Raw genomic sequence first — 24,205 nt, forward strand, 5'->3', positions numbered from 1 at the left:
CTTAATTTGGTCTTCTTTTTCTTTTCAACACACAGAGGAAGGGGCTTCCACCCACCCCTGCGACGACACATACTGTGGTCCTTTCCCTGAATCTGAGCCAGAAGTGAAGGCTGTAGCTCACTTTCTTCGCAAACACCGGAAGCAAATAAAAGCTTACCTGTCCTTTCATGCGTATGCCCAGATGTTGCTTTATCCCTACTCTTACAAGTATGCGACTATTCCAAATTTCAGCTGTGTGGTAAGTATGGGATTTGAAGAATTTTGAATCCTTGCAGATCACTTTGAATTTGAAGAAATTACTGTACTTTTCCATGTATAAGACAATGTTTTTCTATTTAAAAGTTATGTAAAAAATTGGGGGTTGTCTTATACATGGATAGTCTATAGGGGGGACGTGGGATTGGTTGCTGCCGCGAGCCGGAGATTGTCTGCAGCTATTGGGCGTGTTATTGGTGGCTGCGGCAAGGGGTGGTGTTGACTAGCTGTCGCTGCGGGCGATTGGAGGGGACAGATGATGGGCGACTTGCAATGTGTGCGAGTGGCAGCATATGTCAGGCAGGTTTTCCGGATTCCCCCCTTAAAAAAGCTCAGCAACTCTGGGCAATCTCCCTCCCCCCATTTTCTTAATTTGGAGTTGCCAAAAATAGGGGGCATCTTATACTCACCTCACAGAGTGTTTGTTGTGGGAGAGGAAGGGAAAGGAGATTGTTAGCCGCCTTGAGACTCCTTAAAAGGTAAAGGGGACCCCTGACCATTAGGTCCAGTCGTGACTGACTCTGGGGTTGCGGCGCTCATCTCGCTTTATTGGCTGAGGGAGCCAGTGTATAGCTTCCGGGTCACGTGGCCAACATGACTAAGCCGCTTCTGGCGAACCAGAGCAGCGCACGTAAACGCCGTTTACCTTCCCGCCAGAGCAGTACCTATTTATCTACTTGCACTTTGACATGCTTTCGAACTGCTAGGTTGGCAGGAGTAGGGACCGAGCAACGGGAGCTCACCCCATTGCGGGGATTCCAACCACCGACCTTCTAATCAGTAAGTCCTAGGCTCTGTGGTTTAACCCACAGCGCCACCCGCATCCCTGAGACTCCTTATTGTAGTGATAAAGTGGGATATCAAATCCAAACTCTTCTGCTGCTGCTGCTTGGTGTGTGGCTCTCAGTTCAAAGTAGTTATACTTCATATTTATGCATGGGCATATCATCCAATGTACGGTAATTGTTATATGATCAGTAATGAATACAATAAGCAATTTGCTTCATTTGAGGATCCAAGAGAGATAGTGCAAAACATTAGGAATGTTGCAGAAAGATTTTGTGGCACCGGGTGTGACAGGAGTTAGACGAGTGCCCAAAATACTGTGACAAAAGCAGCCAGGGATTTAAAAAGCCAATCAAAAATGCCCATGTGTACTTAACTTGAGGTCAGACTCTATTTCCTTGCCTCCTTAAACTTCAGTCAGTGCTTTCACTATCCATATAGCTATGCTAATATCTGTTCTATGGGAAGAGAATGTATTATGGGAATTGCTAGGCAACAGATTACGTGCTCTCAGTCAGTGCTACTTGCAGTTGAGAAGGGAACCTCTGAAGCAATGCAACTGATTGCTTGGTCTAAGAATGTTTTGAAGGATACCAAAGACATGTGAGTCAGAGAGGTGCATCAGAGATCACTTGCAATATCACAGATGTGGCCAGAGCATCATTCTTGAACCAAAGTCAGGGCTTGGTGCAAGAGAGCCCCTGCTCTTCTCCACACTTGGCAGAAAGGTGAAGGTCTCACCTGAACTGTTTAGTCTCCAGTGGATCCCCTGTATTCTATGCACATTCCCTGGTCCAGTAGCAATTTGCAGCACGGCACGAGGCAGAGCAGGAAAACAACACCCACATGTCAAGAGAGATGTCAAAAAGCCATGTCACTCTGTTTTCACATTGGTGGTGAGGAAGAAGGAAACATGATGGAAAACTGCAATGAAAGGTCACAAGCCATCAAGTGCACTTGCGCAAATATCAAATAGCCAATGCAGTTGCACAGAAAACAAAAGAAAGGCACATTTACCCATGCCGTCAACAACCATGTAAGATGTGATCTCAGTTTATTGTGAACGGCGCTGAGCTGCAAAGCAGAATCACAAAGGATTTCCTTTCCATTTCCATCCCCTGAGGCAAACTTCACAAGCACCAGATCCTCAGATTTATTTTGCATGTTGAGATTGGCCAACAGATGAAAGCTTTACCATGGGCTTCAGTATTCAGAAATGAGGGGACTCTTTAATAATTCCTGAGCTGAAGGCAAACAGGCTTCTGTCCAGCATACTAGACGGAACTGTGCAGCCAACCACTCTTTGAATTAGTGCACTAAATTATTTAGGGCATTGAAACTAGAGAAAAGGATACACAACTCCCCACATTTAAGTCTTGTCTTTGACTGCGTTTTACAGTGCAGACATGTGCATGTGTAGCCTATTTCAGTCTTTTGGGGAGATGGTTATTTAAACTATTTCTTTCAGTAACCATGGTCAGGGGATCTGAAGTGAAGTTGTATGACAGTGGGAATGGGGGTGGGACTGGAGCTTAAACCAATCCTGATTCTACTACTGAAAGGGTCATCAGTATCATGGGATAGGGTTTGTCGAGGATTCACAGCAGTGATGTTCTCAGGAGCAAACTTGCAATAAAAGTCATTTTATTTTGTTTAAATATAGAATTAAAAGGTATTCACACAGAGTGGTGCATGCTCTAGTTATCTCTCGCTTGGACTACTGCATACCACTCTGTGTGGGGCTACTTTTGAAGGTGACCCGGAAACTATAACTAATCCAGAATGCGGCAGCTAGACTGGTGACTGGGAGTGGCTGCCAAGACCACATCTTGAAAGACCTACATTGGCTTCCAGTACGTTTCTGAGCACAATTCAAAGTGTTGGTGTTGACTTTTAAAGCCCTAAATGGCCTCAGTCCCGTATACCTGAAGGAGCGTCTCCAACCCCATCGTTCTGCCCGAACACTGAGGTCCAGTGCCGAGGGCCTTCTGGCGGTTCCCTCGCTGCAAGAAGCCAAGTTACAGGAAACCAGGCAGAGGGCCTTCTCAGTAGTGGCACCTGCCCTGTGGAACGCCCTCCCACCAGATGTCAAAGAGAAAAACAACTACCAGACTTTTAGAAGACATCTGAAGTCAGCCCTGTTTAGGGAAGCTTTTAATGTTTAATATACCATTGTATTTTAATATTTTGTTGGAAGCCGCCCAGAGTGGCCGGGGAAACCCAACCAGATGGGTGGGGTATAAATGAACTATTATTATTATTATTATTATTATTATTATTATTATTATTATTTATTTAAAGAAGTCCTGCTCACAGCAGACCCATTGAAGTTAATGGACATGGCTAACTTAGGTTCATTGATTTCAATGGGTTTCCTCTGAGTAGGACTTAGTTGAATACAGCCCTTTATTTTTATTTATTATATTAATATCCCACCATGGAACTTGGGGCAGTGTCACTCCCAGGCAGTCATTCATCCAGACACTGTCTCAACAGAGACCTAAGCTGAAGCACAAAGTACTTGCACAGTCACTACACACACACACACACACACACACACCCTCATCCACAGAACACATCCAAAGGAGAAACCAGGGGTGCTTGAGGAATTTGATTTCTATAGATTCTGATGCAAATTGACACCTTCTGGATGAATGCAAATTGACACCTTCTGATTTTGCTCTTCTCCAAATTTACAACAGCAGCTGAAAAATAATAATCAAATTCAGATAAATATGTATTTCAATACATATTTTGAGATAGAATAGGTTACTTCAATACATGTTTAAATATAAATGTTCATGCATTTTTATAAATACATATAAATACATATCTACGAAAGCATATATATATATATACGTATATATATATATGCAGGTTTTGGTGTCCTCGGGTGTCTTCCCGTGTAAAAGTTGGGGTGTCTAGGCGACGTTTCGACGAGGTCTCACTCGTCATCTTCACTCGTCTTTGAAGATGACGAGTGAGACCTCGTCGAAACGTCGCCTAGACACCCCAACTTTTACACGGGAAGACACCCGAGGACACCAAAACCTGCATTCCTGTACCCGTGAAAATCTACGAAAGCAAATATATATATATATATATATTTGCTTTCGTAGATTTTACGGGTACAGGAATGCAGGTTTTGGTGTCCTCGGGTGTCTTCCCGTGTAAAAGTTGGGGTGTCTAGGCGACGTTTCGACGAGGTCTCACTCGTCATCTTCAGGCTGGTGCTTTCGGCTTCTTGTTACTGGAACAGAGCAGGATCTCAGTGTTTGAGTTCCTATAAATACTGTTGAGGGGGTGTGGTGTATAGCCTCCAATGTTCTGGGCAGAGAGGAAGTTCCCAGGCTAGTGTGCCTTTTCTTCTTTTGTTCCTTGACGTCCTAATCTACAAAAAACCTGATGGCTCCCTAGGACACACTATCTACCGGAAAAAAACACACACCAACCGCTACTTACATGCACAATCACACCACCACCCTGCACAAATAAACTCCGTAGCCAAGACTCTCATCTCCAGAACCAAACGCCTGGCTGACAAAGACCACTTGACAACTGAGTTACAGAATCTCTCAAATGTGTTAATTGCCAATGGATACCAGCAAAACAGGGTTACGAAGCTAATCCAAAAAGAAACACCCCCAAAAAACCAAGACACAGAAGAAAACAATGGCATGGCCCTCCTTCCTTATATCAAGGGCACTACAGATAAAATTAGCAAAATCCTCCATAAACACAATATCAAAACAGCCTTTTGCACCAACCAAAAAATAGCCAATATCCTCAGAAACCCCAAGGATAAAATCCAGTTGGAAAACCAAGGGGTCTATGAAATACCCTGCAAAGTCTGCCCAGCCACGTACATTGGACAAACAAACAGACGAATAAATGCACGTATCGCAGAACACAAGAATGCCGTCAAAAAAGAAGAAAAAACTTCCTCTCTTTTCCAACACATGAAAGAAACAGGACACGAAATTAATTTTGCAGATTCCAAATTGCTCTTTAACATGGAACATCACCACAAGAGAATAATCATGGAAGCCATCGAGATAGAGAAACACCCTCACAACATGAACAAGCGTGACGACACATCCCGCTTGCCAGACATCTGGAAATTAGCCCTCCCCACAAAAACTGACACCAGATCCAGAGGCACACAGAACGCTATCACCAATCAACCACACCAGACCCAAACCCAGACCCTCTCCACAGATAAATTACAGACACCATCCAGTAGCCAAACCATGGTGGCACCTCCGGATGCTGCACCCCCCTGCAATCCCTACACAGATCTGGCTGACACAGGCCACAAAACCACAGCTCGCCCCTATACACGAAGCCAAGCCAGAGCACAACTAAGTGCAGTACAGCCATCTTCTCAGAAAAACTCTTCACAAAGTTCAAGAGGTCAAGACACAAAGACTTTAGCAACTAATCCACACCTAATGACCCACCTAAGTGGTACTCAGGATATCACTCAAGAAATCACTCAAGATATCCCTCAAGTAATTAAGGAACAAAAGAAGAAAAGGCACACTAGCCTGGGAACTTCCTCTCTGCCCAGAACATTGGAGGCTATACACCACACCCCCTCAACAGTATTTATAGGAACTCAAACACTGAGATCCTGCTCTGTTCCAGTAACAAGAAGCCGAAAGCACCAGCCTGAAGATGACGAGTGAGACCTCGTCGAAACGTCGCCTAGACACCCCAACTTTTACACGGGAAGACACCCGAGGACACCAAAACCTGCATATATATATATATATATATATATATATATATATATATATATATATATATACGTCGCCTAGACACCCCAACTTTTACACGGGAAGACACCCGAGGACACCAAAACCTGCATTCCTGTACCCGTGAAAATCTACGAAAGCATATATATATATATATATATATGAGATTAATGTGGAAACAGGACAAAATGAACCTTATGAATAAACATCTGCAGTACCGACATGGATCAGAAACAGACTGTTCTGTCCATCCCTGGTTTCCATATATGGTTCAGCAATGCATAAAATTAGTGACCTCTCATATGGCAACCTAGTTAACAGATGTGGAACTGCAGGCGTATCCCTATTTAGAAGGCTAGAATCTGTCTTCCCATGATAGCACAACAGAGCTCACTCAGCCTCCTGCTTCTTCTGTGGTTCCCTGTATGAGGATAGCACTTAGACCAGAGAATAAAACTTGGGGGGAGCAGAAAGAATGGGAATGCAGCTATTTCTGTCTCCACAGTCCATATTCTTCCACTACCATCAGTCCTGTAGCCATTTATAATATTTATAAATCAAAAACTGTAATGAGCTTTACAGAATACAAGGGAACTGATCCCCACCTTGAGCTTAGAACCTGACACAGAGGAAGCAACCAAGGAAGGATGCAGGGTTCACAGGGAAAGAACATCCAGTTCTTTCAGCTGCACATGATTAGGCTGCAAGCTTGAATTCAGTGGGACTTCCTCTATGTAAGCAGGGTTAGGATTACTTATTACAGGGTAAGTTGCGGGAACTGTGATAAATTATGGGTTGAGCCAAAGGTTTTGAATGAAGATGGTGGTGGTATCAGACGGGTGTTTTGGGAGGCAATTCTAAGCCTTCAGGGGAGAAAAGGTGGAGTCTTTTGAGGGAGGAGGAGAACTAGTTGAGACAGCAGAAGGTTGTGAAGCTGGAGAAGCAAAGATCATGGGCAGGATGTACTGGAGGCCATGGAGGACTTTGAAAGCACAGTCAATAAGCTTGTGCTGGGAGTGGACAGGAAGCCAGTGTAAGGTTCTCAATGAGTGGCATCTCACGACCAGAGTGACAAATGAGATGAATGGTTTTGGGAGCCAAACCCTGCTTGGGTGTGAGGGAACCAAGGTAAAGCAAAAGACCAGAACGGAAATCATGCTGCATAGAAAAATCTATTGGAACCATTTAGTAATAGATGTGTGGCAGAACGGTTGTTATCTTTGTGGGCAAGTAGCTACACATTTCTTCAACTATCTTACCTAGTACTGAATAAATTCCACCTATTTCTTTGTGCCATGGCAGACATCTGCTGTGACTCTTCATAACTGTTACCGCCAGCTCTCTAGAGGTATCCAAAAATGTCAGCACATCTGGGCACTCTGTATATACTTTCTCATTTGATTCTTAAATGTAAAATATATAGAAATACAGAAGCAGAGTCTCAGCAGTTCCCTTATCTGTAACATCATAATTAAGTTTTTTGAAAGTTGGTTCCCGTCACAGACTGGCTGTTGCAACTGCAAAATATAATTCAGGGGTATTTCTGCATAGTGAATGGTTCTTGTCAAGATAAATCCCTTTCTTTTTCATATCCTGGACAGAAACAACTCTGCTACTGAAATCACTTAAATATAATGATATTTTGAGTGTTTCAATGAGCCCAGCCTTGTCGCTCTGGAACGGCATCTTCTTGAGTGTGAATTGGATGAAGATTCTCAGTAGACATCTGAAAAGTAGCCTTAATGGCATGAAGATCCTGGGAATCTGGGGCAGGTACCAGTGTACCACCCACTGTCAAAGTTAACCTGCAGGCATGGGAGAAGATAAAAATCTGGCATGCTGGACCAAAAGGTTCCTCACTCTTGCACAAAATTAACTATTCTCATAAGGTGAATTGGAGACCCGTTGGAAGCAGAGCATGAAGTTCCAGGGAGGGGTAGGATCTTTCTTTTTCCGCAGCCAAAGCATGCATAGATTGTAAGCATCCAGGCAGAGGATCCTTGCTGATTCCTTTAATTGCCCAGTCATTTCAAGGATGTAGGTGGTGCTGTGGTCTAAACCACTGAGCCTCTTGAGCTTGCCGATCAGAAGGTCGGCAGTTCAAATTCCTGCGATGGGGTGAGCTCCCGCCGCTCTGTCTCAGCTCCTGCCCACCTAGCAGTCTGAAAGCACGCCAGTGCAAGTAGATAAAAAGTTACCGCTGCGGCAGGAAGGTAAATGGCATTTCCGTGCGCTCTGCTTTCCATCATCATGTTCCGTTGCGCCAGAAACAGTTTAGTCATGCTGGCCACATGACCTGGAAAGCTGTCTATGGACAAACGCCAACTCTTTCGGCCTGAAAGCGAGATGAGTGCCACAACCCCATAGTCACCTTTGACTGGACTTAACCGTCCACGGGTCCTTTACCTTTTATCTTACCATTCCGATATGATTTTAGAAGAAAGGGGAAGATAGAAAACAAACCTTTTCTTCTTTGTTCATCCTTGTTCACTGCTTTAAGGTGTGGGGTCAGAGGCATCCTTTCTTATGCCTTCTTTAATGCCATTGTTCAATTATTATCTAAGTCCACAAATCCTTACATGACAGGCAAAAGGCATATGGCAGCATACAAAGACCTCAACATGCTAAAATGTGAACCAGATTATTTATGCTGGCGTTTGGAAGCTTTGAAATGGGAATGAAGTAAAAACAAGTTTGAGGAACATTAATAAATTGTTGGATGTTACTTGAAATTTTGGGATAACTACAATTGTTTCTCTCATTCTCTCTCTGTTTTTTGTTTTGTTTTGTTCCCTTCCCAGGAATCTGCTGCTTTTAACGCTGTAAATGCCTTGCAGTCAGTTTATGGGATAAGATACCGATATGGCCCTGCCTCCAGCACTTTGTGTAAGTTTCTCCAGTATGCTAGTTCATTAGTTTTCTATTTGTACTGTGTTAGCATTGTAGGCTGTGTTGTAAAGATGCTAGCAAACCATTTCAAAGAGAAATTTGTGCAGTCTGCTATGAGAAGCAAGAGACGACTGTGTGAAATTTATATTATGTTGTTACACACCACCCTAATCTCTTTCAGTGGTGCGAGATTTCTGCGGTTCCAAACACTTACCTAGAGTTTCTGTTTCCTTTTGGGCATAGCAGAGACTGTGGTGTCTTTATCATATATGGTTTTATTTACATGCCATGTATATATACAACCTGCACCTAGATGGAGGGATTGCAGGACATTCACATCCTATAAGGGTCTGGCTTTCCTCTTAAAGGCAGCTTTGGATTCAAAGGACAACAAAAAATCATCCTCTGTGTCTCTTGGTCCCAACCTGTCACCTCCAACTCACATGGAGTTCTGCCCCTCCTTCCCCTTCTTGCTGCCAACTGGCTTCAAGGACCTCCCACCAACCCAGGTCATTCAAAGCTGAAACCCTAAACTTGGACATTGTCTGCTACCATTGGCCTTTGCCTCTGCTACTCACTCAGAGCTGGAGGGGGCACTTCTCTGCTGTCTGGCAGTATTTACATTGCCAATCGTTCTTAATGGCCCAGTATTTTGCTCTCTTTGTTTCTTGCAAATGACCCTTCTTCTCCCAAGGACTTCCTGAGCATGGAAAACTGGTTTGAACTGCTGTGTTGTTGTTTTTGACACTACAGGATTCAGCAGTCTGGCAGCTTCCCTTAATACCCCAAGCATCAACTTATTCCTAACATTTTCTAAATCTAAGAATTTAGGGAGATCTTGCCCCCACAAACTCATAACAATATTTAGAGGCCAGCCTGACACGTCTTGTGCACAAGCAAAAACACTTCCATGCATGTCCAGTGGAGGGAGCAATATGCCCTTTATGTGCCAGACTCTTGTACCCCATGGGATGCCCACAGGACCTTGGATGGACTTTTCAGTAAGAATGGAGATTGTCCCTGGAAAGGAAAGCTGAAGAGCTCTCATGGGTGAGCAGAACTATGCATGTAATGCTTTGGGTCCCATCCAATGACTGAAGTGGGATTTAAGAAACCTAACCATGTAGTCCATATCTTCTTGATGTACTAATAATTGTAGCAATGGAGTCTAAGGCTGGCAAAAAAAACCCCACCAATCTGCCTCTTGGAGACAATATAAGAGGATCTTTAGAGGGCACTGAGAAACAACTGACATAATAAATGACGTTTGTGATTATTCCAATGGAGCTTTCAGTCCAGCTCAAGTTATGGGCAACTAATCAGAAGTTAACTGTTGATGGTGCAAGTTGAATTCCCATTCATCAGAAGGGACATTCAGCCCATTCAGTGGTGTCTGAATGAGGACCACAGTGTGGATGAGCATCCAGACACGTATCTGAATGTGGGTCGGTTACAGGAACAAAATGCTTCCTTGCACGGATCTCTTTTGCTGATCAGGGCGTATGTATTTTGAGCTTACAAGGATGTCTGGGTTGTCTCTTATCACATATTTGTAGAGAATATTGATGTACTGAGAATTCCCTCAGACTCTGGGTTATGTTCTTTTTGAATTCTGGGTTTAGATCACAATCATTTTGAAGACAATAAAAAACCAAAGTAAAATATCTTCAACAGGGAAATATTTTACAGAATATTAAAAATTCATCTTCTTCCCAGCGGAGCTTGGGATGTTTAAAGTCTGAATTTTCAATAACTGTCAGAGCCTGAATGGAAGTCTCCAGACAACTATGATAGACAAAAGAAATCCAGCAGCTTTATATAGCAAAGGAATATATGCTTCACTCGTTTAGTTTGTTCTGATCTGAAACTTTGGAAGAACGGATGCAGAGAGAAATAAATGCTTTTCTTCAGTCTACTGAAAATTTAGTGGTATAAAATGAAAAGTGGTATGAACATAAACCAAGGACTAGGGCACCTGTGGCCCTTCAGATGCCACTGGGCTACAATTCCCTGACTTTTGGCTTGGGGTTGATGAGAATTAAAAGTGTAACAATATCCGTAAGGCCACAGGTTGCCACCGGTTTCCTAGACAAAGTATTAACAGGACACTTCATTCCCTAAGGCAACCAACACCACAATCCTGTAAACATCTACCCATAAGTAACTCCCACTGAGTTCAGGGGGCTTACTGCCAGGTAAGTGGCTATAGGATTGCAGCCTTTTCTGTTTTTTCATACCAACTGGATGTTTGGCTAAGCATCCCCCGCCTTGCCCCAACTTCTAACAACATACTTCCTCGTGCTGTTTTCAGCCACACAGCAACTGCCATGTTATGTCAGGTTTTTAAGTTTTAAAAAATAGATTTTTAAAAGATATTGTTATAGTTAATGAAGACTATAGTGGGAGTGCTCAGCTTGTAGTTAGCCGCAGATTGCGCCATTCAACCCTTGTTTAATTCAGTACTTCGGTATGGAAAACACAACAAATAAGAATTGCACTTCACTCATTCAGCACCAGTGGAAATGTAGGAGGTAGCGTGTTCTTTTTTTCTTCTAGCCCACAGCAAGCTGAGTGCAGCTCGCGACAGGGATTAATGTTCTTCTTGAGAAATGTTATGATTAAGGCTGGAGTTCTGTACATATTTACCTGGGAGCAGGAAGTGGGGGATTTGATACAGTTGACGCTTAAAGATGATCTTGCCTGATTCACACTTTTCAAAACACTATGCAAACCATATCCATTCTTCACAGTTTGTTGCTGTTGCTGTTGTTATTGTTGTTCTAATAATACTTATTTACATCCCTCCTTTTGCTCAAAATTGGGACTTGATGTGGAACACAAAAATTAGACAAAACAAAAAAAAAATCCTTCCAGTAGCACCTTAAAGACCAACTAAGTTAGTTCTATCTGTAACAAAAATTAGAACAGATACAGATAAAACACACATTGCTGAAAACATATAAAAGTCTAATGAAATTTGCAGTTATCCGAATTTTCAGTGCCATTCTCCAGCCAAGTAATGTGTACCAACATGCATATACTGAAGTCTGCATATAAATGCATATATTAGTGAAAATAGCATGCTGGAATGCATATGGGGAAACTGCACTGCAAATATGTGTATAGAACACAAAACTGAATATAAAATTTGTATAGTAAGGGAAATTCACATGAAAAATGCTGATCAATTTCCATGAAATGGAGATGTGGAGAACTGGAGCTAAGGCTGGAAAGATGAGAAACTTTAAGTGACATGTTTATCCATTCCTAGCTGGCAGCAAGTTTCATTGAACTCAGTAGGATTTAAAACTGACTAGACATGCATAGGATTGCATTGTTAGTAAATTGTAGGGAAGTTTTTCTTCCTAGCTTCCTAGCCTTTCCTTTCCTTGAGCCTGATCTTAGAAAATAAACTTCCATGTATTGTCTTACACACAAGGCAAGTTGAAACCTTTCTGAAAGGAGAAAGTAGAGAACGTTATCCATGTTATTTTGTTTTCCATTGTGTAATACCTAGATCTTCTTTAGAGTTAAAATTAATTACTTCAACCCTGGTCCTCTGAGTCATTGCAGCAGTGGAGAAGTGGTCAGGTTGATTTGGTTACTAAGTCTAAAACTTGCCAGTACTGTCAAATGGGCCACTCCAGCATCATGCAGTGCTAGGAAGCAGCATAGAAATGGATGAAGATGGGCTGACTGTCTCAGGTCATTGCAAGCTGATAGAACCAGGTCTGCCAGCACAAAATTGCCTTGGTAGTCAGCAGTTTGAACTCAATTACAAACGAGATATAGTGCAGCAAGGTGAAGGACTCCCTCTTGCCCCACCTGCAATATAGGTATTTTCACTGTACTACATACATCTACAGAATCAGGGGAAAGAGAGCTGATGACACTGTTTTTAGATCAAATTTTAGTCCAACTTGCAAAGCTTCTTTCTCTTCGGCATCTCTGGATTTGAGGACATTTAGCGCCTTTGGAGTTGCTTAGAAAAACAACTTAGAATATAAACTTGTGGAACTAGCATGTCCTTTCATACACATCACTTAAAATTGTTTTTCCCCCCCTTCCTCTTCCTTTTTCCAGATGTGAGTTCTGGCAGTTCTATGGATTGGGCATACAAAAATGGCATCCCATATGCGTTTGCATTTGAGCTGCGTGATACAGGTCATTATGGATTTCTACTGCCGGAGACCCTAATTAAACCAACATGCACAGAGACCATGCTGGCTGTTAAAAATATAACCATGCATCTGCTGAAAAAATGTCACTAGGGTTTGTAGCAAAGGGCCAAAACTGTATTTCTTTTTAACTGTTATTGAAAATGTTTATTACTTAGACAATGTCAAGTCAATGGAGCCTAGAATCTGTCCTGCTGGTGGAGATAATAAAAGTGAGGGGGGGAATGACATTCACACTGCATGTAGGTTGAAGAGTGTGATACATATTCAGGGCTATGTGTATAATGGAATCATACCACTCAAGTGTAGACATCGGTTTTGAGCTGGAAATAATATGGGTTGGCAAGGCTGAAGAAATTCTAAGAGCTGGGGATGAGAGTACAGCAGAGACGGGGAACCTGTAGCCTTTAAATGTGGGACTCTAACTCCTATCAGCCACAGCTAGCATGACCAGAGGTCAGGGATGATGGGAGTTGGAGTCCAGTGTGATTTTCTTTAGACAGTGTATGAAAAATAAATGTAAGCCCTGTCAAGGAGGGGGTCGTTTTCCCAAGTCCTCCCTCCAAGCTACTAATCAATCACACACACACAGGCACTGAACGGGTTACCAGGTTTCATTGACATCTGCTCTTCCACCAACTACAGAGCATCAAACAGCAAATTTAAAACATGGCATGTCCCGCCCCCAGCAGGTTAACTCAAAAGATTTATAGGGGCTGGGGAATGCTGGCAACCAACCAGCATCACATGCTCCCACTTTGGGGACTAATTGTTACCACCTGCCTGAGGGGCCCCACCCAGCGGTACTTGCTCACAGGATCACTACTTCATGACAAGCCCTGGCCGTCTGTTATTAGCATAAATAATTGTTGTGGTGCTTACCACAGCAATTAACACATCGTCTCTGAGTTGGCAAGAATGGACTGTACAAGGAGTGTGCAACCTTTGTTTGTCAAAAACTGCATTTCCTCAGTGGTAGTTCGTTGGGGGCCATATACTAGAAGTGAAAGCAGAATAACATGGATGGAACAACTAATTTTCTCTTTCTGCCACTCCTTTCCCTCCCAACTACCCACCTTTTTTCTCACCCTCTTTCTCTTTCAGTCACCACTCCCCCCTCCCAATATTTTTCTGCTTCTTAAAATTTGGCTGAGGGCCACAGGTTGCCCACACTTAGCCTGGAGAATAAAATATGTGAGCCTTATTGCTTAGGGGGTTGTGGAACAGTGATCCAATCCAGCTGTTTTCTGGAATTTTTGCTGATGGACAACATTATTGCTAATGGACAACATTCACATTTGGATATGCAGTAAGATGTGCTTTCCAATCTAGAAAATGATGGAACTTCCACATGAGAAACTCCTTCATTGGATTGGGGTGAAAATGTGCAACTGTACTGGCCTTTGCTCCCTTGATACTTCTTTTAGCATCAGTTATAAATGGAAATTTTATATATTTTGTTTTGAATAACACCGGAACTTGTTAAATAAAGCACATTTTTAATTAAAATGGCCTGATATTACTGCTGCTGTGATTCTGAAAGAGAAGTAATGGTCACCCATGACGTGCTGTAACATATATTCCCAATTCTTTTGGCTTGCAAAATTAAATTGCAAACTGCAAAAATACATCACCTTCATCCTCATTAATTTAGCTACCATGTAGTCACTGATATCCTTTTTCTCTGTTAATTTTTATAATCATATTTTAGCCATTCAAGTTGGCAACCATCACTACTTGGACTTAACCCTATTATTTTGCCAAGTGAGGAATCCTGATCAAACAATTGACATGTAATTTTATGTTAAAATATCCTCTCCAAAGTGCATTCGGAAGAAATAACTTCCGAGTAGATTGGTGGTTCTTCACCAGTTATCATTTGCAGGAGTTTCCCTAGGAGTGCTCACATACCTTTTAAACAATATACTTAAAATGAACAGACTTATATGAGCAAACCCTCAAAAAAATTGATAGTTTTCTCTCTCTGATATTGGCTGCCGTTTTTAGCATTTCAATGGGAAGAAAGGTGTGCCCTGACACCTTTTATTTTTCATCAGTTACTAACCAGCTAAAATGGAAAACTTTGACTCTAATTCATGGAGAGTCGCAGGCTAACCAAACCACTGCGCGCACACAAAAATGAATTCTGAGTGGAGGCACTGCAGCAGCACCTTTTTATTCAAAAGGCAGATGAGTGTTTGGACCAGAAGGCCTTTTCCTCATTCTTCTTGACTGACAGAAATTGAGCAGTCAGGCAGAACCATCCAGCTGTCTTCATGTTGCAGTCCCTTGCAAAGTATCTCCCCTGGGTGAAAAATGTCAGGTCACCTATTGGATGGGTTGCCCCTCCATTAAGACATCAGGGAGACTACATATGAATAATACATTAAATCAGTAATTGAAAGAATCCCATTGAGGTACATGGAGGGGCCCTTGCACATTAAAAATGCAACATTAACAATGGTGGGGATAGCTCATGTGTGTTGTAAATTAAAAGAATACAGTATTTATTATTGGCCTTATACTACATACTTTGCATTAAGGGAGACAAGGCTTAAACCATTTTACCCCTGTGGTAGACTGCAACACCTCCTTTTTAAACAGTTACATTTCAATATATGTGCATCTTTTGCTAAGTAGGCTGTATATTGCTTTAAATTATGAATGAATTTGAGCTTATTATGATTCCTAAACTGGAATGCATTTTGTGTTTCAGGCAGGCAGAAGCACCATCAGGTTTAAATGTTAACTACAGATTATTGCGTTTTTGAGATGTGAACAAACATGACTGGAGTTAAGTGTGTGAAGGATAAGTACTCCTTTATCCAGCCTGCTGGTATTGCAAAGCTATTGTGTTCTTATGCCAACAAACTGTTGAAGACATGTCACCAAATGTATTGCTTCTAGTGAGGGGGGAATTCATTGTGGGGAGGTATATACATAACATCTATCTATAAATTGGAAACATAATTTTGAGATTAAAATCAATATACAGCGGAACCTCAGTTTTCAAATGTAATCAGTTCCGGAAGACTGTTCGAAAACCAAGGATCAAAGGGCTGGCTACAAAGTCAGTGGGAAAAATTGAAAAACGTGCCTCAGAAGCCATTTTGCCGTTTGGCTTCTGAAAATCATTTGAAAACAGATGCATTCACTTCCGGGTTGTTGGCGAATTTTTCAGCTTCCAAGGTGTTCGACAACCGAGATTCCACTGTATAATTACAGATTTGGTTATTACTTAATGTGGCACACCATTTCTGAGAATCACCACACCCTGTAAGACTCTTCAACGGAATACTGTTGATTTAGAAAAGGGTGTTCCAGCACTGTTGAAAATGGCAGGTCTAGTTTTAAAAACTGAGAAGTGTTTCTCCTTCCTACAGAATATCAACCATTGTAGAAAGTGACCTATAGTTGTTGGGTGCTTATGTGTTTTCCTCTTTTGGGCCTTCATATGCAACAGTGTGAAGTTCAGCTGCGCTCCTCCATCCCACTCCAGCAGAACTGTTGTAACACCCATTCAATATACACCTGGACCATGCAAAAGAGAAGCAACCACTAGCACAGCACTGTGAATGACAGCAGCTGTGATGGAGACATTGCAGTGCAAAAGCAAGGGGTACAACTGCTGCCAAGTATTGGGACTTTTGCACCTCATCCTGCACTACTGTCTCGCCATAAAGAATCATAGGCTGGGCCATAGCATGGGGAAGTTTGTAGCCTTGTTCCTTAGAAATATCACTACATGCTGGAGTTGAACCTATCATCAGAAAGGGTAATTACTGCATCCCACTTACGTTTCTTTTCACCCTGTCCAAAAAAATTAGCTAATCTGAACTCTATACTAAATCTTAACATTTGGTGGAATTAAAATCCTGAACCTGTTTTAAATATGTGAACTTTCTCACATACCTACGCAGGCTCTTTCACTCGGAAACAAGATGTCTTTCTGCACAGTGTGTACTCTATGATGTTTTATGTAATGGTACAAGTGTAGCACTTAATTGGCAAATCATACAGTTGCTAAAAGCAAGCCGACTGCTCCAAGTGTCTGCATTCTATCCTGGAAAAGCACAGATACATGGCTTGGTTGATGTGATCCCTAATGCTTCCTGATAATGCATGCACACTTTTTTTTGAGGTACATGAAAAGCACTCTTTAATCTACTATAATATGCAGCTGGGAGGCTACCCTCAGGAGTAATTTGCCTCCATCATGGCTAGCATGCTGTCTTCACTCTGGGCTCTTCCTTTTCATTGCCAAGTTTAACCCTCAATGTAATCAGCCTCTTTTTCATCCAGGATCTGCAACAAACCCTGTAATTTCGGCACAGGGGGAAGGGTGGGGAGGAAAGGTTGCAGCACAAAATTGTCCACATTGTCACCATCATTGTGCCCAGCCTGCAACACGTTCCAATGGCCTGAGGTGTGGGCAAATGCACAGGTACATTGCAGTACATGAAATACCATGCAAAATACAGCCAAAGAGTTGGCTATGCTACATGTGTGTGATGAGGCCTTGTTCTTTGCTGGGACAAGCAAAATGTCACTTTGGGACATGCGTTAGATTTCCAGACATCACAGATGCATTTCTGATGCTGACAGAAGCCCTAAAACGGATGACAATACTACGGTGTTACTAGAACGGTTTGTAGTGATTCTGTATGAGAAAACAACTCATAAAACCAGTGGATTGCGCAGTCAGTGAAGCAAGGCAGCATCTGTTTTCAAGAAGGTCACAATCCCTGGAGAATATTCCAATAACACAGGCAGATATCAAACAGTAGACTATGTGTGACTCTGTCTGGAAGGACAGATATGAAGAAAAGTATTTTATTTTTTCAAAGATATTCAGTATTGAAAGGTCCTGCTAACTGGGATCAGGAGAAGAAAAATGGGTCTCAGTAGCAAGCAAAGTGGACAATTCCTAACTCAAAAAATAGTATCAGTTTCATGATGTTCAGGGTCGGGGTAGGCTACTATCAGGTAAATAGATACAGAGTTGAAACTCTTTAACCCATCGAGACTTCGCTAACTTTTAGTTAAATCTTAATTTATAATCCTTCACTAGATATTTAGCTCTCTGCTTCTATCTACTATTTGGGAGGAAATAGGTAATCAAACCTATCAGAAGATCAATATATGAAGAGGCTTGAGCTGGTTGCTCCAGCTGTGCCACATGGCTCTCAACAGCCACTCTTACCACTTTTGTAAGTTTAACTGCCTGTGCAACTTGTCTGACTGATGTATAGAAAAGCGCATGAACCAGACCTTTGAAGACTTTGTAAGTAAACCAATTTTTAACTTCCCAAATGCTTTAAAAGAGTATTAGGCATATCCATGAAGTATAAATCTATCAATGGCTACTAGCCATAATGGCTATGCTCCCTGGTCGAAGGCAGTATGCTTCTGAATACCAGTTACTGGAAACTATAGGAGGGGAGTTGCTCTTGCACTTAGGTCCTGCTGGCAGGCCTCCTATGAGCTTTTGACCGGAGGTTATGGGATTTATAGTCTAAGGACATCTGGGGAACGATGAGTTAATGGTTTTAAAGATTAAAAGCAGTATTGTAAACTGTTCCCAGAAACAATCTGGGAGTTAGTGCAGCTGATAAAGTATTGACATAATATGACATAAATACCCAGTCACAGTTGATGATCTTGCAGCTCTGTTTGGGCCTACTGTAGTTTTTGGGGCTGTCTTTAAAGGCAGTCATACAACTCATTGCAAAAACACGGGAAGTTCCTTGCCCATAAATAACTGTGATTGAGTTATCCTCGTCCAGGTATGCTTGCAAATCTCTTATGTATTTCTGAAGGACTGCGATGCAACAACAGGCAAAATGTGTGATCATAGTATTTACATAGCTTTCACACTATTGTCAGGAAAACAAACAGCTCTTCCAAAAATTATTTTTAAATGGTTAGTATTAGATAGATCAGGTGCTTGGATGAGTTATTGCTGTGATCCTGTATTATCTCTTTTTAGACAAGAATTATTGTAGTTTCCATGCAATTTCACCTCCTGTGTTATTCATATTTAAAACATTTCATTCCTTCCTTGCAACCTGTTAATAATGGGAAGGTTGAGATACCAGTTATTGCATTTTTTGACAGGAAATAAGTAGCTAGTCTTGCTGGAGGAAAGAATCATGCAGATCCAAATATCCCTTCTTTGCAGTTAAAAGCGGTAATTGCTCCAGTCTCATTGCTTCCCACCTTAATTCGCATGACTTTATGACCTCTCCATCTGAGCCTTTCTACCAAGATATTAAAATGCCTTCGGGGATGAACAGCTGAAACCATCCTTGTTATTCATAGTACTATAATCCAAAAAGTAAAAGGGTAAAAAATATTTCCTGTGCTAAATTCTCATTCAGCATTTCATAATTCTTTGTACTTTAGTTCATTAAAATAGCAAAATAATTATTAAAATCAAACTGAAAATATCTCAAAGAAATGCATAGGAGTCTCGCAAACAGAATTTGAACACAGAAAAATGGGTTGCTAAGCGTGAATATGACTTGCGTTTCCCCTTTCTTTCACCTTCCAATTTTCATCCTAATCAGTTTCCGCTCTACAAGACATCCATATATTTTATCCTGGCAACATCACGTCAGCTTCAGAAATCTTCAGATGTGCTTTGTGCCGGTAAGTAAAAAATCCAGTATTCCCCACTCAATATCCAAAATTATTTTGCAATCTAATAACTGGATCATTAAACTCAACACACACCATTTAAATCTTACTGTGGAGTGTGGGCACAGGCATTTTGGGTTGTATCCAATGTTGTTCCTACTCAGCATAGGCCCATTGAAATTAAAGGAAACAGCTAACTTAGGTTCATTAATTTAAATAAGTCTACTCTAGTAAAACTTTGTTGGATACAGTCCTCTGTTTATAAAGAAGTAGGATTTTTAAAGTATGAGGAATAAATGGTGAATTCTATTTAGTGAATCCTATATATCAAGTTTCTCCAACTATGGGTCTTCATATTTTTGTTGGACTACAACTCCCATCATTCTGAGCCAGCATGTTGTTGTTCAACATCTTTATAAATGACAAAGGAATTGTGGGGATGCTTATCAACTCTGCAGTTTATACCAAACTGGGAGGGGTAGCTAATGCTGCAGAAGATTCAAAATTACCTTAACAGATTGGAGAACAGGGCCCAAACTAACAATGAATTTCAATAGGGACGAATGTAAACATCTGCATTTAGGCAGGAAGAACTAGATGGCTTTATTTCATCAGGGACTCACCAGAACTCAGTTCTGGCACCTCTCAGGTGGGAGCCATTGCCATTCTAAGAGAATGAGGGAGGCATTCATGGTAAATCCCGACACCTCTTTTTCTATAAAAAATAGCACTGGGGATATCTGGCTTACTAGCAGTACACGTGAAAAGGACCTAAGGGTCTTAGTGGACCAGACGCTTACCATGAGTCAACAGTGTGATGCAGCAGCAAAAAATGCTAATGTTATTTTAGGCGGCATCAACTCAAATATTGTGTCCAGGTCAAATGAAGTAATAGTACCACTCTATTCTGTATTGGTCAAACCACACCTGGAATACTGTCCAATTCTTGACACCACAATTTAAGGATATTGACAAGCTGGAATGTGTGCAGAGGAGGCAACCAAATAACCAAGCCTTATGAGGAATAATGGAAGGCACTGGGTATGTTTCTCCTGGAAAAGGGACTGAGAGGAGACAAGACAGCCATCTTCAAATATCTACTGGGCTGTCACAGGGAAGATGGAGCAAGCGTGCTTTCTCCTGTTCTAGTGGATTGGACCCGAACCAATGGCTTCAAGTTACAAAAAAAAATATGGAAAATCTTTCTTACAGTAAGAGCTTTTCGGCAGTGGAACAGGAGGTTGCTTCAGGAGGTTGTGGACTCTCCTTCCTTGGAGGTTTTTAAGTAGAGGCTGCAAGGCCATCTGTCTTGGATGCTTTAGTTGAGATTTCTGCATTGCAGGGGGTTGGACTAGATGACCCTTGGGGTTCCTTCCAACTCTACGATTCTATGATTGTATGAATACCTCTTGGTGATTTCCCCTCCCCCCCATGTTGCCACAACAGTGGTGACAAATTTAATATCCTGGGCCTGATATGCCATACATGGATCGGGGCCCTGCAATCCCCTCCCCAATCTATTGCCAATAATTCATGCTTATGTATGCATATTAACTCAGCCTAGGGCTGTTGCAAATATATTGTAAAGATACATTGTCTCGATATTTTAATGTGAAGTCCACAATTTTTTGCCTCCACTGCAGGCTTTCCACAGGGATCTGGTTGGCCACTGTGGTAACAGGATACAGGACTAGATGGTCCAGCAGATGTACCAGAACAAAACAAAAAGCTTGCCAACACTGGATATGTAAAACTGCATACACCACATACAATAGCTCGTTGTCAAAACCAGTTGGTAATTGCAGAGTAATTTTCTTCCAATAACCATAGTGACACCTAATCAAGCTCTGCCTAAATTGCTTTAAAAGAGAGGGGGAGAGATTGGCTAAAGATTAATGTGCCCATTGTTGACGCTGCTGCCAATAGAGTCCCCCCACTCCATGGACCAATGTCCTGCCATTAAAGCTGCAGCATTGCTTCTACTTGCCTCCACTATTCACTCACTCCCATTGATGCTACATCTTAGGGAGTCTAATATGGCTCCTTTAGTAATTGCTGCTGCCCCTGGATAAACATATTGGTGAGGAAGAGTGGGTGAGGTGACTGACTGAAGGCAGAAGTGAGCAGACATACTGCACCCTTCCAAACCATACTGTCAAGCGAGGATTGGTGTCATGTACTCAGACCATCTTGACCCATGGAGCAACCTGACCACTAAAATCTGTGCCAGCTGCAGTTTCCAAACGATTTAAAAAGGCAGCCCTATATATAACACATTTCAGAAGGCTAAACTAGAAGTTACTAGGGCTTAGGCTACAGAAGTTAGGCTATCCCTGTCCAGATAGCGACACAACTGAAGCTGATGTCACACTACTGAAGTCACTTGAGCTTCAAGCAACACTAATGGATCTAGAAGTATCCCATACCTGCCACTTCAGAGGGAGTGCAATCCATTCCAGAACAAGCCATGGCCCACCCATCCAGTCTAGGGAACCGCGCATGAAGAGCGCTTCAGTCTTAACAGTATTAAGGTTTAGCTTTAGCTTCATCCAGTCCTTAGCCAAGGCCAGACATCCATAGGCATTGATCCAATGATTTTTTTAGACCTTGTGGGATTATTTTTTAAAAAACTTTTCTTTTAAAGTATAGCAGACCCCCTGAGTCACATCACAAATTGTTTTGGATTCTGGCCATGAATTGTTAACACAGGGACAACTGATAGGGCAAAGACAACCGCAGGGGAAAGCAACAGTGCATTTTGCAGAAATAAGGTACTATGCTATCAATCCAAAAATTACTCCCCCCCCCCCAAAGGTCTTTTATTTGTGATTGCCTGTCACTTATAGCCTATAATTTCTCCACTTTCATCTAGTGGCCAGCAGCCTTCTAACCACTTCATTTTTCTTAGGCCAAACATTTATGAGAATTGCTATTGGTCCCTGACATTTTAGACTTATAAAATGGTGACAGATATTTTCACAACCCAGGCTTTAAGGAATTAAAAAGCCAGCCATACACACAGGCACACGAGTTGTAGATGGCATCTCAGTATTTCAGAGAATTCATAATTTTAAGTGTTTCAGTCAAAGAGAAAAAAGCTGGCAGTTAATAACATTGGTACTCCTTATTTTTACTTTGACAAACATTTTCCGTGACTCAGGCCTTACATTATATTGTATTTATACTATGTAATTTATTAAATATACTAAAAATCAGTGTCAATCTACTTAATAAAAACAAAATTAAAGCATGACTGAAGTTTCTTTGGCAGCTCTACCTATCCAAAAGTGTTAATTGCAATCCTCATACTGCATACACAGTATATTACATTTATTTTATCTTTTGAGCACAACTTGAATAGTCTAGAATTAAGACAAATAGACTAGAAGGATCATTAAATACCTGTAGAGTGGAGCATGGGTATCTGTGCTAGTGGTGATTGTGTGTGGATTCATTTAAACTAGGTTTGCAGGGACAATGCGTCAGGTTATTTGAGGAACAGCTTTCTCTATGTACCTGCAGCTACTTTAGCAACTGTATGGGCCCAGCAAAGAGAAATTTCAGAGAGAAATTTTAAAGCACTTTACTTTGCCTGGATAGACTCCCTAATACATTATGACAAAAATGTAAAAATAGTGGGTGGTTCTCTCTATCCCTTCCTCCCTCTTTTAAACGTGAGACCTAGAAGCAGATCCACAGAGTGTAGTTCTACCTGAGGATTTTGGCAAAGTATACAAAAACTAGAAAAGTAGGGTAGGAAAACAGGTACAACATAAATTGGTTTAACTCATATTGCCTCTAATTCTAATTGTATTAATTCACTCTTCAATTTTTGCCCTCATAAAGGGGGACAGGAAGACCTGCCAGGTATTGAACCTCTGACTTTTGGTATTGAAAGCATGTACGCTAGCACACTGCTCACCGATGTCTTTCACAGCTAAATGAAAATGCTAGAAAACAAGTCTGGAACATGTGGCATCCAGGTATATTTTTTAAATGGTTTTACCACTTAATGCCATTCCACTACACAAATTGTATGGTTAGATGATAGGTCTGGTGGTTATCCATGCTTGGTGTAAAGCTATGATTCACAGCAAACAGGCTTTCCTAAGGAAGTTCAGTCAGGTGCTAGGGCTATGTAAACTGATTACAGTACTGGCTATCTCTCAGCATTTTTCTTAGGTGTGGCTTAACTGGACAACATGGAGAAACTTCCATTTGTTCATTCACCCTGATTGCAATCCCAGCCATATTTACTCTGAAGTAATGGGCTTTAGTTTCAGTAATAAATTAGGTGACATGGCTGTGTGAGTCTGTTACAGTAAACATATATAAGGTATATTGTGGCATCTTCAAACCCAACATATTGTGACATAATTCTTTATGGAACACAACCCACCATTGGGTGCATAAAGTGTGTGTGTGTGTGTGTGTGTTATGTGATAAATGTTCTTGTATATAATGTTGTATTCGACAAAGAGAACTCTAGTCCACCAAAGTTTGTATCACAGTCTTGAAAGTTCCCCTTCTTGGTTTGCCTCCAAGACGTTAAGAGCTCACAGTCAGTGTCATATCTATGCAATCTTCAAACGAGCACACACACAAAAAAAGCACAGTGGCCGACAAACCCCTTGCGATTTGCCCCATCACCACAGAGCGAGCAGTGAGATAAATCTGACCGAAGGGAGGCATGGAGGAGAA

The 24,205-nt window shown here is 41.6% G+C and overlaps 1 protein-coding gene across 5 annotated transcripts in view; it reads left to right on the top strand.

The window, feature by feature from the left end:
* CPA6 (carboxypeptidase A6) overlaps positions 1–13,035 on the top strand; it is a 44,573-nt gene extending 31,538 nt beyond the window's left edge. For all 5 annotated transcript variants that reach the window (XM_081918449.1, XM_081918450.1, XM_081918453.1 and 2 more), the window contains 3 exons: positions 36–238; positions 8,600–8,684; positions 12,771–13,035. In XM_081918449.1, coding sequence (XP_081774575.1) covers positions 36–238; positions 8,600–8,684; positions 12,771–12,958 — 476 coding nt within the window. In that variant the 3' untranslated portion in view covers positions 12,959–13,035. The remainder of the gene's footprint in view (positions 1–35; positions 239–8,599; positions 8,685–12,770) is intronic.
* The last annotated feature ends 11,170 nt before the right edge of the window (positions 13,036–24,205 follow it).

Source organism: Podarcis melisellensis (assembly GCF_964234715.1).
Source record: "Podarcis melisellensis genome assembly, chromosome: 7".
Lineage (NCBI taxonomy): Eukaryota > Metazoa > Chordata > Lepidosauria > Squamata > Lacertidae > Podarcis > Podarcis melisellensis.